The sequence below is a fragment of the Delphinus delphis genome, chromosome 14 (assembly GCF_949987515.2).
Source record: "Delphinus delphis chromosome 14, mDelDel1.2, whole genome shotgun sequence".
Lineage (NCBI taxonomy): Eukaryota > Metazoa > Chordata > Mammalia > Artiodactyla > Delphinidae > Delphinus > Delphinus delphis.
In genome coordinates this window covers 25,272,932-25,289,121 of record NC_082696.1, presented here as the reverse complement: position 1 = coordinate 25,289,121, position 16,190 = coordinate 25,272,932, and the positions used below count along the sequence as shown (strand labels likewise).

The following is a 16,190-nucleotide window of genomic DNA, read 5'->3' as shown; positions in this document are numbered from 1 at the left end:
CGGAAGCAACCTAAGTGTCCATCGACAGATGAATGGATAAAGAAGATGTGGCACATATATACAATGGAATATCACTCGGCCATAAAAAGAAACGAAATTCAGTTATTTGTGATGAGGTGGATGGACCTAGAGTCTATCATACAGAGTGAAGTAAATCAGAAAGACAAAAACAAATACCGTATGCTAACACATATATATGGAATCTTAAAAAAAAAATTGTTCTTATAAACCTAGGGGCAGGACAGGAATAAAGACACAGACGTAGAGAATGGACTTGAGGGCACAGGCAGGGGGAAGGGTAAGCTGGGACGAAGTAAGAGAGTAGCATGGACATATATATACTACCAAATGTAAACTAGATAGCTAGTGGGAAGCAGCTGCATGGCACTGGGAGAACAGCTGGGTGCTTTGTGACCACCTAGAGAGGTGGGATAGGGAGGGTGGGAGGGAGACAGAAGAGGGAGGGTATATGGAGATATTCCTATGCATATAGCTGATTCACTTTGTTATACGTTAGAAACTAACACAACACTGTAAAGCAATTATACTCCAATAACGATGTTAAAAAAAAGAAAAAGAAAAAGAAAACAAGGGTGGGGAAGGGAGAACGCCCCCCGAAGAAAGCCTGGCCAAGCAGACCCTGCTATCGGGTCTCCTGGGGGACCCGCATGGGAGCGGCCGGCCAGGGTTGGGATCGCGGTAGCAGCGCCCCCTCCCGGCCTGGGCCCCGCAGTGCCCCGCGGACTCGGGGCTCCTGCAGTGTGTAGAGGGGGCCGGGCGTCTACGGGGCGGGGACTCGGGGACACGCAGGCGGGGCGGTCCCGAGTGGCCCCCTTCCGGCGCAGCTCACCGGCCTCTTTCTCGGAGTGTCGGCGCTGCCCATGGCCGAGGTGCTGGAGCCCGATCCCGGGGCAGCCGAGGGCTCGGAGGCTGTCGCAGAGACGCCGGGCTGGGAAGCCCCGGAGGACGCGAGCCCCCAGGTAGGCTCCACCCGCGGGCGCGAAGAGTGAGGGCCGGGGGGGTGGGCAGCGTGGGGCTGTCCTCGAGGTGATCTTCAATGCGGCCGGAGGGTCCCATAGGTTTAACTTAAAAGCACATTTTTAAAAATGGTCAGAGTCCCTAGCTCCATTCCTGCACAAACGGGAAGATGCGGTCGGTAAGCCGTAGTTACCCCCAGGCACTGGCCACATCTCAATTTCTTTTCTTTGTGGTTAAAAAAAAAAAAAATCGACCACGTCCCAAAACCTGCGATGGGACCCTCCGGGCGGGGGCGGAACAGTTGCTTGCTTTTAACCCGAATCGAGCCGACTCTCCCTACCTGTGCTTGTGGGGCAGAGGCCGCCTGCGTCTCTAACCCAAAGATGGGAGCCGCGGGGGAGGAGCCCTGCCCGGTGCTGGGAAGCCAGAACCTCCGGCCGGACTCCAGGGGAGCGCAGCCCCTGGACTGGCTGTCCCAGGTGGACCCGAGATCAAGGTACCTGTACTGTTGCATCTCACGTTCTGCCTTCTTAGAATTGCTTCCCCAAGTACCCCCTGTTCCATCTTAGCCTGGAAGTTATGAGATCCGACACTACGGACCTGCGAAGTGGGTCAGCACTTCGGTTGAGTCTATGGACTGGGATTCGGCCATGCAGACTGGCTTCACAAGGCTGAACGGCTACATTCAAGGCAAAAACGAGAAAGGTGAAGGCACTTTACCTTGTAATTATACACACTATTGTGGTTGAGTGCCCTGGCTTATTGAGTTTTCGCTGATTAAATAAATACCTTTTAGAATAGAAAAATAACCAGATCGTCAAAGACTTAATGTTTGAAGAGGAGGACTCTGCTCAGGACCCGAGGCGTCTAGAGGAGTGTAGTACTGGGCAGTGCTTTTTAGCCTCTGTTCTCCTTGTTTGTGGTTCTGCTGGATGAACTGGGCCTCTGTGTAAGTAAGCATTAAGGCCCTTTCATGGCTAATGCTTTGAGATAATTTGGTGACTGACTGGTAGAGTAAGAGACATTAGGAGGCAGGAAGGGTCAAAGAACACAAGATCCAGGGTGTCAAGATATATCTTCTGGTTTGGCTCTCATGCTATTTATGTTTTAGCAGGTCACTTAGCCAATGGGACCTCTGTTTCTGAATTGTAAAAGTAAAGAATGAACTGGACTATGTTATCTCTCATTTCCCCTTCTATCCCTAAAACTATGGAATTTATTAACGAAAAATATTAATAATACAGAAAGTGTTTAATGTGGGCAGTGGATAATTGTCATTTTGCCCTTATTATTTTTTTTAAGATGAAAATTATCTTAAAGTTTAAATATTTATGTCAAGTAAATCAAGAAACTCAGGTCAAAAAATAAGTTTGTAAATGTAGTCATAAATACACTAAATCTGCTTTCACGGTCTCCTTTGCATTTAAATATATATTTTTTGTGGCACAGAGATGAAAATAAAGATGACCGCTCCAGTGACAAGCTACGTGGAGCCCGGTTCAGGTCCTTTTAGCGAGTCTACCATTACCATTTCCCTGTATATCCCCTCTGAACAGCAATCTGATCCCCCCAGGCCTTCAGAGTCAGATGTCTTCATTGAAGACAGAGCTGAAATGACGGTGTTCGTACGGTAAGTGGTAGATAATTTATAGCCTTTCTGACTGTTGGTTTTACTTGCGGGCACTCATAGTTTAGCTCCTGTGCAGCTTAGCTCCTATGTTTTTCCCCCTTCCATAAAAACAGGTCTAATGCATTTCGTGGTGTTTTCCTAGTGACTTAGTTTTATACGTTACTAAGGGTCCTTTACAAGAAATAACTTGTATTTTATTTATCAGAAGGCTGACGCACACCTTCCACAGATAAGACGCAATACAAACATACACCGGACCTTCCCCCACAAAAGCAAAAGACTGTCCTTACCTGCCCTCTAGTTAAATTTGGAGAAAAATACCTTAAAACAGTGCATGGTACCCCTCCTCTCAACTAGTAGCTTCTGATAGCCTCAAACTCTTCCCTTTGTTCCCCCAGCCCAAAGGATGGCAGCTGCTTCCCGCAGTGACTGCCTCTGTTGGTTGGTTTACTGGTTCCTTACTCTGACCTTACAGTGCCTGTCTCAGTAAAGCCACTAATCAGCCTGCCGGCCTCCCCAGCAAGGACTGTCGTAGCCATCGGCAGCACACTCAGCCCCTGAATCTGGCCCATTCGCCTTAGAAAGGGGTGTGATTCCGTTCCCTTCCTCCCCACTGTTACTTGCTCGGGCCCTCACCTTACAGGGACCGCAGCTGAGTCCTCTTTGCTACCCCAGTGCTCGGCACATGCCTGACACTCACCAGATACTCCGACGTTTTTCAGTCTCAGGTTCCATTCTGAGAGCCTCCCAGCTGTTCTCTCTGCCCACCAGTCTCCTCTCCCTGGCCCTCCACTCTGGAACGCCGATCGTTCTCACAACGACAGCAACAAAACCCCAACCTGTTACTGTGTTTAAACATCTGTTGGCTTTTCCTCTTGCTTCCGCGTGACATTCAGACCGTTCCGCGTACTGCATCACCTGCAACACGCGGCCCAACCTGTCTCCCTGACAACTCCCCCCCCCCCCCCCCGCCTCCCGCCCTTCACTGAGTAGGCTGAGTTCCTCCACGTGTCTGTACCTTTGACCTTAGGCAAGTTACTGAGACTTTGCTTGACAAAAATCTCATCTGTAAAATGTGTCTAATCACAGTACCTACCTACTATCTCACAGGGTTGCCATGAAGATCAGATGAGTTAATTTACCTAAAATACGTAGAACATGAGCATGATATTACTACCAGCTCCAGCTCCCTCTTTCTTCTCTTCCTAGAGAGCCTACTTTCATCCTTCAGGACTTAGATCAATTGGTACCTTGTCTGTGATGCCTTCCTCAGTTTCTCCAGTCAGCCAGCCTCTCAGTGCTATGATTCTAAATTCTAATGACCTACTGATAGACTGTAATTTCCTCAAGAATACAGCAACACGTTACTCTGCCCATATCCTTCGGCTGCTGGTGAGGCAGGTGCGTGTGGGGAGGCTCAGTATATGTCTGTGTCCTGAATAAAGCCGTGGATAGATCATTGTAGAACAACGTGTATTCAGAGGACAAAAGATGATTTCTAAGTAAGAGGCTCAAGATTTGATTTCAAGGAAGAAGTGGAATCTGAAACAGATTCCCTTTAGGCAGAACATTCCTTAAGGAAATAAATACTAAATTTAGGAGCAGAAATGTTTCCTAACACATGGTTCAGAATTATCATCATCAGTCAACATGATGGAAATTATAGAACAGATTTATCAATTTATCTTCAATGTTTTGTTTTATATACATGTGCATACACAGATTCCTCTACTTACTCAACTGGAATTTAAAAGGTACTGCAGGCCAGGAATGACTAGGTGCCTGGTAGACATTGTGGAACAGAACAGGCCTGGTTCATACCCTCGAGACCTTACATCTTATCTGAAGAATGGTAGGAATGATCTTTTCCACTGGCAAATTGATAATAAACCTTATTTATGCTAAAGAAGGCATATTAGGAATGTTTTTGTGTCTGTTTTTCCTATTCTCAGCCTTCAAATTCATCATGTTTACATTTCAGCAACTCAGCTAGGTCGGTGTGCTGTCATGATTTAATCTCAGGGTATTTTTGTTTATATACTTTAAAATCTACACTTAAACTTCTATTTTCCTACTTTTTATGCAAATCTTTTGACTGTCTTTTCATCCCCATCCTCTTAGCAACCTCCTAACTGGCTCCTTCTCTCCAATCTAGTTTCCATCTCTCTGCCTATATTTTTACCCAGATCTAATCAAGTTACTTTTCTGCTTTTCCAACATCCTTTGGAATAATCTCAAAAGGCCTTAGGATGATGTACAAGGTTCCTCCTTCCAGCTCTGACTCACCTTTCTTTCTTTCTTTCTTTTATTAATTAATTAATTTATTTTTGGCTGTGTTGGGTCTTTGTTGCTGCACACGGGCTTTCTCTAGTTGCGGCGAGCAGGGGCTACTCTTCGTTGTGGTACACGGGCTTCTCATTGCAGTGGCTTCTCTTGTTGCGGAGCACGTGCTCTAGGCACGTGGGCTCAGTATTTGTGGCATGTGGGCTCAGTAGTTGTGGCATGTGGGCTCTAGAACGCAGGCTCGGTAGTTGTGGCGCACGGGCCCAGCCACTCCGCAGCATGTGGGATCTTCCCGGACCAGGGCTCGAACCCGTGTCCCCTGCCTTGGCAGGCGGATTCTCAACCACTGCGCTACCAGGGAAGTCCTGACTCACCTTTCTGACCTCATTTTATGCCTCACTATGAAATTGCTTTGTATTTCTGGACTTTTGTTCTTTTCTTATCCCTCCCCTTTCTCTGCCCAGCAAAACTATCCTCCATTCCAGGCCCCACTCAGAGACACACCTTGCCCCGATGTAATCATATCCTCAGCGTTCCCAAGCACTTTGATTCTGTCTCTGTTAAAGCTTTTCTCAGACTGTATAGAGCTGCCAAAATGCCCATCTCTTCCATATAGGGTCAAAACTTATGTTCATCCGTAATACAGTGCCTGCCCTTTTTCTAAGGAGAAGAAGAAACGGGAAATGTTTGATAGAAAATGGAAAGACTGGGGCTTCCCTGGTGGCGCAGTGGTTGAGAGTCTGCCTGCCGATGCAGGGGACACGGGTTCATGCCCCGGTCCGGGAAGATCCCACATGCCGCAGAGCGGCTGGGCCCGTGAGCCATGGCCACTGAGCCTGTGCGTCCAGAGCCTGTGCTCCGCAACGGGAGAGGCCACAGCAGTGAGAGGCCCGCGTAGCGCAAAAAAAAAAAAAAAAAGAAAAGAAAATGGAAAGACTGAAAGGGAGGCTGCTAAGGGGGATTCATTGTGGCTCTCTGACCGGGAGCATCAGTAGTACAGGAGACTGTTGGAAATGCAGGCTCTTGGGCCCCAGCCCAGACGTCCTGAACCTGCATTTTCCCAGGTGACTCGCACGCACATTAGAGCTTGAGAAGCACAGAGTTAGAGCACAAGATGGCATAACTTCCAAATCTGCCCAACAGCTGGGACGTATTGCCTCCTCCTGGGTCCCCTCAGTGCGTGTGAGGTCACGCTGAGCCTGGGAACCAGAGGAAGGGGACAGTCAGTTCAGCTGCCTAGAGGGAGGGGCTTTGAAACCGCACTCCATCCAGGCTTCCTTGTATCAGCCCCCACTTTTCTTCTTAGACTGACCTTCACATCAGTATTAAAATCATTTATGGTCATTTACTTTCTCCTTTGTAGGTCTTTCGATGGATTCTCTAGTGCCCAAAGGAATCAAGAACAACTCTTGACATTAGCAAGCATTTTGAGGGAAGAAGGAAAAGTTTTCGATGAAAAGGTTTACTACACCGCAGCCTACAACAGTCCTTTCGAATTGCTTGATAGAAAAAATGAGGTGTGGTTGATTCAGAAAAAAGAACCCTCCGAAGAAAAGGAATGAGCAAATGAGAGGAAGGTACATTGCCAGGGGCAAAACCTCTGTTTAACATAGACGTCAACATTACCCATAAGCAAAATGTGTCTAGTAGCTCTACCTGAGAGTACTACTATGAATTGAGCTTATTTCCACTGTGCCTTTTTAATGCTTGAAGCTTTAGATACGCAGGTAACAGGGGACAGTATTCTATAAACATGTAAATCGATCTTTATTTCTATGAGGCTCCAGGGAAACGTCATGTTACTTCCCCCTTCTTCACTGTATCACAATCATGTTGCCTTATTTCTACTTGGATTTGTGTCAGTTGGATGTTACCTCCTCCAGATATTATCAATAAAAATGTTAAAGTTTATCCTGTGTGGAACTACAAGGCCGTCAAGCCTAGAGAACTCAAGTTCAGTTGGAAACAAAAATCAAAGTGTCTTTTGCAGATGCCGCTGTTACTTTTTCCGTTGAGCCCTCTTTCCTATCTGCCCGCTGCTCCCCACACACGAGAAAAGCTCTCACAATACTCAAAAGTGTTGCTAATATTCCGTGACAAAAAATAAATGTATGAAGTTAGGGACTTCCTATTTTATTTTGATACTCAAGAGAGGCATGTTTTTTCTGAAGAAATGTATACAAACGTAGACTTTTACAATTCACTTGAGGGGCTTCCCTGGCGGTGCAGTGGTTGAGAATCCGCCTGCCAATGCAGGGGACATGGGTTCAGGCCCTGGTCTGGGAAGATCCCACGTGCCACGGAGCAACTGAGCCCGTGAGCCACAACTACTGAAGCCCTTGTGCCTAGATCCCGTGCTCCACAACAAGGGAAGCCACCACATTGAGAGGCCCGCGCACCACAACTAAGAGTGGCCCGCGCTCTCTGCAACTAGAGAAAGCCTGTGCGCAGCAACGAAGACCCAACGCAGCCAAAAATAAATAAATAAATTAAAAAAAATTCACTTGAATTTTTAAAGTATTTTATGCAGTATTTTTATATACTGAATCAGTATATAAAAATGATTCAGTATTCAAAGAGGGGTTTGCTGCAAAATCAAAGAGGTTGAAATTTGGACCTAATTGTATTGGAACACGCTTGTCCTGGAGAAGAGTGTCAATATCTGGAAGCCTGTCATGGGAAGGTCATAGCTTTACTGTGGGCTCCTAGTGGATGACGGTTGTAGGCACGAAGGAGAAAAGCACCTTGGAGCTCAGTGACTTCCCAATAGGTAAAGCTGCCCACGAATGACATTACTTCCCGTTTCCATCATTGTGTGTGTTCAAGCAGGCACGTGATCACTTATGTGGCAGGTTTGGGTCTCCAGTGGATGAAAGGGTGGGGCCGGATGATGCTCAAGGTCCCTGCAGCCCCAACATTATATGGTGTCTCTTAAAATTAATCTCCCTAACCTGGGTACACTAGACCAACGTACCTAGAGTTAATGGTTTCCATAGCTAACATTCATGGATTGCCTTCTAGGTGTAGCTTTCTAAGCATTTCACCTGAATTCCCACAGTCGACCCTCAGAACAACCCTGTGTGCCACCTTGTGTCATCTCCGTTTCACAGATGAGGACATTGAGGCACAGAGATGTAAGGTAACTTGCCTCCAGCTGGAGCCGTAAGGGCAGAGGCCGATTCCATCCCAGGCAGTCGGACTCCTGGGTCCAGACTGCTAACCACTGCGCCCACCGGCAGCCAGTGTTCTAGAGTGCAGCTTTCTCAGGCCATCAGTGGGCTAGGACTGTGTTGAGGGGTCCTTCCTGCGTGTCATGCATGCATAATCAACGTGATTATGACCTCAGAGATACCTTTTAGATTATAATTTTTGATACAAAACAAGCTAGGTTTCCGGTTTTGAAATTATTATATAGATATAATTTTTTAAGTCTTAGGCAATTATTTTCCAAAGGTATTTGCTTGCATTGATTATTTTTTTATTCTTTGCATTTTTGTGTTTGCCAAAAAGAAATTAAATTTCTTTCTTAGCTCATTTACCAAAACCAACTGTGGGTCACCTTCTAGCCCTCCTACTAATGAAAGTCCACAGTACTCGCCTCTACTGGTATGAGGTAAATATTTATATATTTACCCCATAGTTCTATAAAAATAGACATCTCTTATGAAGTAACTTCCATTTTAAATGAGAAGAGCATATGTCTGATTGCCAAGATTTAGTTGTAATCTGAAACATGTTCCATAAAAACGCGATTTTGTACTATTCATTCCAAGGTATCCCATTTTCCCCTCCTGGTCCACAAATCATAAATAAAACATTTTTCAGCCCTCAATTAATCCAGACCAGAGAGTATTTCTCACAGCAATGAATCAGTTATTTTAATTATGTGGCTGGCACTGACTACAAAATATCCCTCAACATTTCTACTGAGATTTTCCTTCTCTTATCAATAGGAAATTCATGTCTAGATTCCTTTCCGAGCCTAAACCATCCACCTTTCCTGTTGGTCTAACTCATGCTCCATCAATTAGGCCTTCTCCCATCTTCAGGCTCTCCCTCCCAACATGCTCCAATCACTCTGCTTACCAACAGGCTCTGATTTGGCTTGATCCTCCCAGCTCCCCAGAATAAAATCCTAGTTCCCCCTAGACCCTTACATAGGACAATAATTCCCATTTCTCCCTTACCTTGGTTATCCAGTTTCTCTGGAAAGAGTTGTCCAGAGGCTTCCTTGCAGCTCTAGGCTGTGAGGAGGTATCTCAGGGACCATGACAGGGATTTAAGGTGGGCAACACCCCTCCACCACCACCACTGTGCTTCCCACAGACCCATCCACGTTAGTCTACGTGTATGTCAATTTTTCATGCTTTTAAAAGCCTGAAAACAATCCTTTAAACTGAGTGCATTCATTCATTCCTTTCTAGTCATCACTTAACCCTCTAAAAGTCTTGCTTTTCCTCCTAAATATTTCACTGGAATGCCATTTACTTTCATTCGTTCTTCAAGAAGCCTTATGGAGTCCCTCCTGGGTCGCAGGCTCTGCACACTATTCCAGGGGCTGGGCTATGGTGACAGGCAGAAATGCCCCCAACAGTGGCTGTACCCGTCAAATCCAACCACGTCTTCCACTCTCCTACTCAGTCCACCTTCCAGCTGAGAATACAACAGTGAACAGGACACGCAGGGCCCCTGTCCTTGTGAAGTGTTCTGGAGAGCGAGGGAGTGCAAATACCAATGGGGCAGTGAGCTAGGGTGTGGCTGGGCGGAGTGCAGTGGCTGTCACGTGGGCGGGCAGGCCAGGCCTCCGGAGGAAGACACAGGAGATCTGAATGATGAGAAGGAGCCACTCAGATGACAGCCTGGGGGCGGGGGAAGCCTTTTGAGCAGAGGTGACGTGTCAAAGGGAGAAGCCCCCTTCAGTATCCAGAACAAAGCTGCACATACTGCTTGCTGAGCAGGGAGCGCTGTGCTTGCAGGACACGGTCTCTCTGGACACAGAAAACGCTGACTTGTACGGAGCTTCTGGAAGTGCAGAGTTCAAGGATTAGCGGACTTTCGGAATCACTTAGCAACTGATTGAGCTTTAGTTGTGGAGGTGCGGTTACCAGAGCAGGGTCGCTGCTGCTGAGCGTGATTTAGGAGCCTGGTTCAGAGGCGAGGTTACTGAAGCGAAGCTCTCATCAATCACTTCTGGTACTTATTTCTGATTGTGGCCAAAGAATGGGCATCTCTCTTCTGGGATTTGGAGTCATGGCCGGCAAGCACGGGGTGGGGGCATGCCACTCAGATCCACCTTCATGAAAGGACCGCTGCCCAGCTGTGAGGGGTGTGGTTAGCCGATGTCTCCAGCTGTGACTTTCTTCAGGATCCACTGCCGATTTCAAGATAAGGACACACTGTTTTCAGGGGGTACCTAGCCTACAACGGAGCGAGGCAGGAGGAACTGATGGCGTGCTTTTTTACTGGCATCTTTCAGCCAAAGACTGAGCAAGCTGGTGGTACAAAGGCCAAGCCACTTCTGTCCGACTCGGGACCCTTCCTATAAGCAGTCTTTGCTCCAGAGCTCCCTGGCGGGCTCGTAGAAAGTGTCGGATCTGTGTTGCAGTCTGACGGCTCCCCTGCCCCATCTTGTTTTTCCTTTTTCCTTTCACTGGTATGACATTACCATACACCTTTCGTACTCCCAACTCTGTCTCAGCATCGAACTGGCACAGCTGGTATCAGTGTGGCCCCAAGACTGTGGGCAGTAAGACAGCGTTTGGGGGACTGGGTCATGCACTGCCTGGCTGGTTACGAGTTCCCCATCCCTGTGGACAGGCCGTACATACACAGCTCACGGCACGAGGCTGTCTAGTTATTAATCCCTTAAATGGAATAGCTTACTGGTGAAAAGGAATGCAGTGACTGGTGAATGATTCAGGAGCTTCAAAAATTAGGACTGGGGTAGATAATGAGTACAAGGACAATAGACTTGAATGGTTGTTACTAAGTTGGACTGTTGTCCTGCAGGTGGATAATGAAAAGTTGCGGTCAGTTAACGAAGAATGTAAAACTACATGTGAGGGCCAGAGCCTCTTTCATAGCTTGCTAAGAAGTCCTCACCTCACGCAGAAGGCCAGCATGAGGACTGGATGGTAAAAGGAATAACCACCAACGGATGTTCGGCCAAGCCCCATCTGCCGTGTCAAGGTCAGGACCAAACCTGGAACGTGAAATGGGGACATCCGGTGGATGCCCCCAACAGTGTTGACTCCCTAAAAGTTTCTGAACATTCTGGGCCTGTGGAAGAGGCCCATCCTTCCCCCCATTAAGAGCTAGAACTACCCTCTCTCCCTCCTCCTGCCCTAATGTGAGGAAAGACAATATAGAGGTCTTTCCCCCACAAGGCAACAGGTGCCTCTGGGAGCTGTCCCCACCCCATCTCCCGACTATCAGGCATTTACCCAAGGTTAAGTCACAGCATAACCTGGCAGAGGCCAGGCTGGGCCTGATGAAGGAAGAGATGGACGACGTGCAAAGGTTGCTGCATAGCCTAGCCAACGGGTACTGGCAGGGGTCAGGAGAGTACCCTGGGGACTAGGCTCTGAAGGTGCTCAGTCAAAGGTGCCAGGACACAAGACTGGATAAAGGAAGCTTATTGACGTGGGGATGTTGCTCTGGATACAGGAGTTAACACCATGAGTAGAACTCCAGGGGGTACAGCAAACTCACTGCTTTAGGGAGGCACCTAGTAGCCTGAAAAAGTGATAGAAATGTTGAAATGCCTGAACTGATGGAAGAGGTAAAAAAAGGAAGGACTGAAAAGGCTCACGGAAGGGGCATGCTGGAATGGGTATATCATAGGTGGCAACAAGGCCCATCGGATTTTTGTCGTAGTCTGTTTGGGCTGCTATAACAGAATACCATAGACTGAGTGGCTTAAACAAGAGAAATGTATTTCTCACAGTTTGGAAGGCTGGGACTTCCAAGATCAAGGTGCTGGTCAAATCAGTGCCTGGTGAAGGCCCACTTCCTGGCTTGTAATAGCCATCTTCTTCCTGTATCCTCACGTGATGGAGAGGGAAGGGAAGCTCTGGTCTCTTTCTCTTCTCGTAAGGACACTAATCCTACCTTGGGGACTCCACTCTCGTGACCTCACCTAAACCTAATTATCTCCCAAAGGCCCATCTCCAAATACCATCACCTTGGGTGCTAGGGCTTCAACATATAGATTTGGGGTGGGCACAATTCAGTCCATAGACATTGTGTTCCACGAGAAGGCCCAGAGGAGCCATCATTTACCAAGGCCAGTAGGAATGCACTGGTAAGAGAGGTGTGAGCATCACCAAGGACTCTGTGGAGGATCTCCTCTGCAGGCTGGGCTGGCTGGAGAGGCTGGGGTGGAACGTGGCTTGCTGAGAGCAATGTGCGTGATGACGAGACCTTGCAGAGCCCAGGTGGCAGTGCTAACCACAAAAGTAAGGGTGCGTAAATTATATTAAACACCAAAGTCGAAATGGCAGCCAAGGGGGCCTGACCTGTGAAGTCTTACGGAGGTAGTTAATAGAACATGGCATTCCTAGGGGCAAAACAGAGAGGGTGACCAATAAGGGTAATTCTTTATCATCAAAAGAGATCAAGGATGGATAAGCAGGGGGCTGAGATCACCTCCCCCCCTCCCCCCAAAAAAACCTCCAAGAAAACCCCACAGAACTGTGATCCCTTGCCCAGTTTCCAGACTCAAAACCCATTGACTGGGCCCTTAGGGGAATGGTCACTGCAATAGTTCAGTGTGTACAGTAATGATTCCCTTAGTGTTTTTCCAAAAGGCTATGGCCATTTACTCAGGTGGCTACACATCGGAGAAAGAAAAATATCCAGATATGCCGGGATTCAAACTGACATTTGATACCCAGAAGCTCAGTGTCATCCTAGCTCCCCTTCCCATTTAAAGTGGGAGCATGTGGACGTCAGAAAAGAAATGGAGTACTAGTCAAAGTTTGGCTTCTAGTGGGTCCACTGGGTCTGCAAACCCTCATTGTTATTTCTCCAGTCCCTGGATATATAATTAAGATTGACGTACTTGGCAGGGAGGATAAACCCACACTGATTCCTTGACCTGTGAAGTAAGAGTGTAAGTCTCTAAACCCCCTTTCCCTCAGCCAGGGTGGTAAGGAAAGCGGTACTCCCTTGAGCAATGCTCTTTAAAGCTCCCCAGATGAACATGCGTTTCTGGCCACAATGGTGAAACAGGAGCCGGACGTGGAAAGTCCACAGCACACCACTGTGATCTCTGAGAGAATGGGAAGAAAGGGAAGTCCAGTGAGTGTTCGAGCTTATGGCCTGGAGGTATGGTTTCCGGGCAGCAAAGCAGGAAGGGGGGAGGAAGCCAAACAGAGGCCAGTGGTCTCACTGAGTTGAGGAGACCGGGACCAGTGGGATGGGACGCCAAGGTGGCTAGGACTTGTTGGGCCGAACAAAGGAGAGGAGGAACACACACAGAGCGCTCTGCAGATCCGCAGCGAGTCCCTCTGACTCTTGGTGGAGCACTAATCTGTGAAGGTGTAAGAAGAAACTATCCCTGCCAAGAAACGAACAACCGGAAGCAGCAGAACAAATGAGTCACAGATCACATGTGGGGCTGGGAATAGCTTTTGTTCCCACTAGCAAGAGTGGACATAACTCATAGCGCACGGGGCATCAGGTAGAGTTTTCAAAAGGGTATGGTGTTCATAGTGAGGGTAAATTGTCTCTAAACCAAAGGCTTCTCTGGAGCTCCCCTAACAAAGCTTAAAAGCCTTGAAAGGATCAAATGGATTCCAAAAGACTTGGCTGTGCACCAGAATAAAGCCTAATACTATTTAAAGGAATACAGTAAAATCTGTCGACGAGCAACCTACCATTCACAGTTCCCACCATCCAATAAAAACATTACTGGAAAAATATGCAAAGAAACAGAAAAATATGACCCATAATTAGGGGGAATCAATCACTAAAAACACGTCCAGAAGGGGTAGATATGAAGGAATCAGCCACTTGGACCATGTGATCTGGCAGACCCTGGCAGACCCTAGGGTACTGGAGGTGTCAGTGGTGAAAAAAATTGCAGTGTGGAATTTATAAGACCCAGTGGGACCACGCAACGCAGGTCCCTGGGGTCCTGAAGCAGGGCTGTGCTAAGTGCAGGAGAGAACCGCATGCTTTCTGAAAAGCAGCTTCTGGAGTGCTGTTGGGTCCTGGTAGAGATGGACCCATGAGAAGCTCTGGCTTCTGACTTCTAGCTGTGGCCTTCTGACTTCTAGCTCTGGATGTATCAGATACATCCAGAGCTTCCCATCTTAGCTGGGCCCTGTCAGAAGCACCGCGTCCTAAGGTCTGTGGGACCTTAGGCGGTTCCATCATGAGATGGAAACGATACCTCGAGGAGCAGTCATGTGCAAGAGTGGAGCACGTGAGCAAGTGACATGAGCAGGTGGCCCAGATCCCCATGTCATTACGGTTGCCCCCACGTTGCTCCCTCCCTATGGCTGTTGGGACCTGTAAGATAGGCTGGAGGGGGGTGGGCAGGGACTTGAGCCTGCTTTTTGGTGGTCGGTGGGTTGGCTTACTGTGGCCCGAGCTGGAGATGGACAGCAGTTGCATTACACCCCCATTGAGGGGTGACGTCGAAAGAAAGCTTCGAGAAAAAAAATCTTCTGCAAAACAAAAGGCAGAATTTTTGGTGATGGACCTGGTCACTCACTTCGTGAGAGAGAAAAGTTAAAATAGATATGGAATCTTGGCAGTGGCCAATGGCTTGTCCAACTGGTCAGGAGTTTGAAAAGAAAAAGAATGGAATTGAGACAAGGTCTGCGGGTAGAGGCATATGGTTAGACATCTGGGAACAGGCACAGAGCCTGAAAAACCGTATCATATGTTAAGGCCCGCTAGAAAGTACCCACTGGAAGAGGCACTAAACAACCAGGTAGATGAAATGACTTTGCCCGTTGGTATTAGCTCTTGTTGGTGCCCACCCCAGGGCTGGTACAATGGGCACACAAATATAGTGGCCGTGGTGGCAAAGATGGAGGCTATGCATGGACCCCCCAAAAATACAGACTCCCACTTACCAAGGCCAACCTAGATACTGCTGAATCTGAATGTCTAACCTGCCAGCAATACGTACCAATGCTGAGACCCTGGTAAGGCTGTCGGAGCCTGACTTGTCATTTGATACCAAGTTGAGTATATTAGACTCATTCGTTCCTGGCAGGCCAGCAATTCATTGGCACCAGGGTTAACACCTATTCTGGGTATGCAGCTTTCTTTCCTGCTCACAGGGCCTTGCCCAGCACCACAGTCTAGAAACTTACAAAGTCTCTGATCCGCTGGCGTGGATTTACAGAACGGGTGATCTACACATCATAACATCCAATCAGGGAGAGTTAGCTCATGGCCGCAGGATCCACTGGTTCTCTGACACACTGCACCACCTAGAAGCTGCTGGCCTGATAGCATATTGGAATGACTTGCTTTAGTGCCTGGCTGGAGGCAATACCCTGCCAAGATGGGGCGCCATCTCCCAAACACAGTACACTTACTAGACCAGAGAACCTGTATGCTGCTGTGTCTATAATAGGAAGGACACGTGCATCTGGGAACCAAGGGGTAGAAGGAGGAGTGACCTCACTTATCATCAGTCACTCCCAATGAACCACTAGGGATGTAGGACTTTCCACCCCACAACTCTGCAGAGCCAGAGGTCCTTGTTCTCAGAGGTGTACACTCCCCATTGGCAACACAGCAAGGGTTCCATTGAACTTCAACCTACTGCTGCCAGCTGGGCTCTCTGGTCTTTTTGTATCCAGGGACCGGCAGGCAAGAAGAGTCACCATCTTGCCAGGGGCAACTGACCCTGAACTGTAGGCAAGCCTACAGTTGCATGAGGTGGGGAACTAGAGGGCCCACTTGGGGCACCCTTTGTACTCCTTCCCCAATTGTCTATCCACAGGCAAGTACAGCCACCCGGGCTCCCAGGATTTCAGAACACTCTGGAATGAGGGCTTGGTTCACACCATCGGAAAAGCCCCAAGCCCCACAGAGGTGATAGTTGAGGGTGAAAGGAATTTAGAGTGGAGGTGGGGGATGATAAGTGCCACTTGTGTCCTGGAGACTATTTGCTGGAAGGTTCTATAGTTGGTCCTATCAAATTCTTTTAAAATCTCTCCTCAGGAAGAGAGGTCCACCAGAGCCCTGGAGGAGCTGCTCTCCACACGCTTCTGCGGAACTGGATCCAAACAGTGCAAGTGGTGGAGTGTGGCAGGCATGGAGATGTGCTATT

At 48.0% G+C, this 16,190-nt stretch overlaps 1 protein-coding gene across 1 annotated transcript; it reads left to right on the top strand.

Annotated features, from left to right (window-relative positions):
• Positions 1-816: 816 nt before the first annotated feature.
• Positions 817-6,802, top strand: HEBP2 (heme binding protein 2). Its single transcript, XM_060030508.1, has 4 exons — positions 817-980; positions 1,548-1,683; positions 2,428-2,608; positions 6,255-6,802. The coding sequence occupies exons 1-4, from the start codon at positions 882-884 to the stop codon at positions 6,451-6,453; spliced, it is 615 nt and encodes a 204-aa protein (XP_059886491.1). The 5' UTR covers positions 817-881; the 3' UTR covers positions 6,454-6,802.
• The last annotated feature ends 9,388 nt before the right edge of the window (positions 6,803-16,190 follow it).

What these genes read in the sequence shown, in the direction of transcription:
- HEBP2 (XM_060030508.1), top strand. Translation starts at nt 882, where the DNA reads ATGGCCGAGGTGCTGGAGCCCGATCCCGGGGCAGCCGAGGGCTCGGAG. An exon ending in TCAAGGCAAAAACGAGAAAG is followed by an intron (nt 1,684 to 2,427) that starts GTGAAGGCACTT and finishes TTTGTGGCACAG; the next exon opens with AGATGAAAATAAAGATGACC. An exon ending in GAAATGACGGTGTTCGTACG is followed by an intron (nt 2,609 to 6,254) that starts GTAAGTGGTAGA and finishes TCTCCTTTGTAG; the next exon opens with GTCTTTCGATGGATTCTCTA.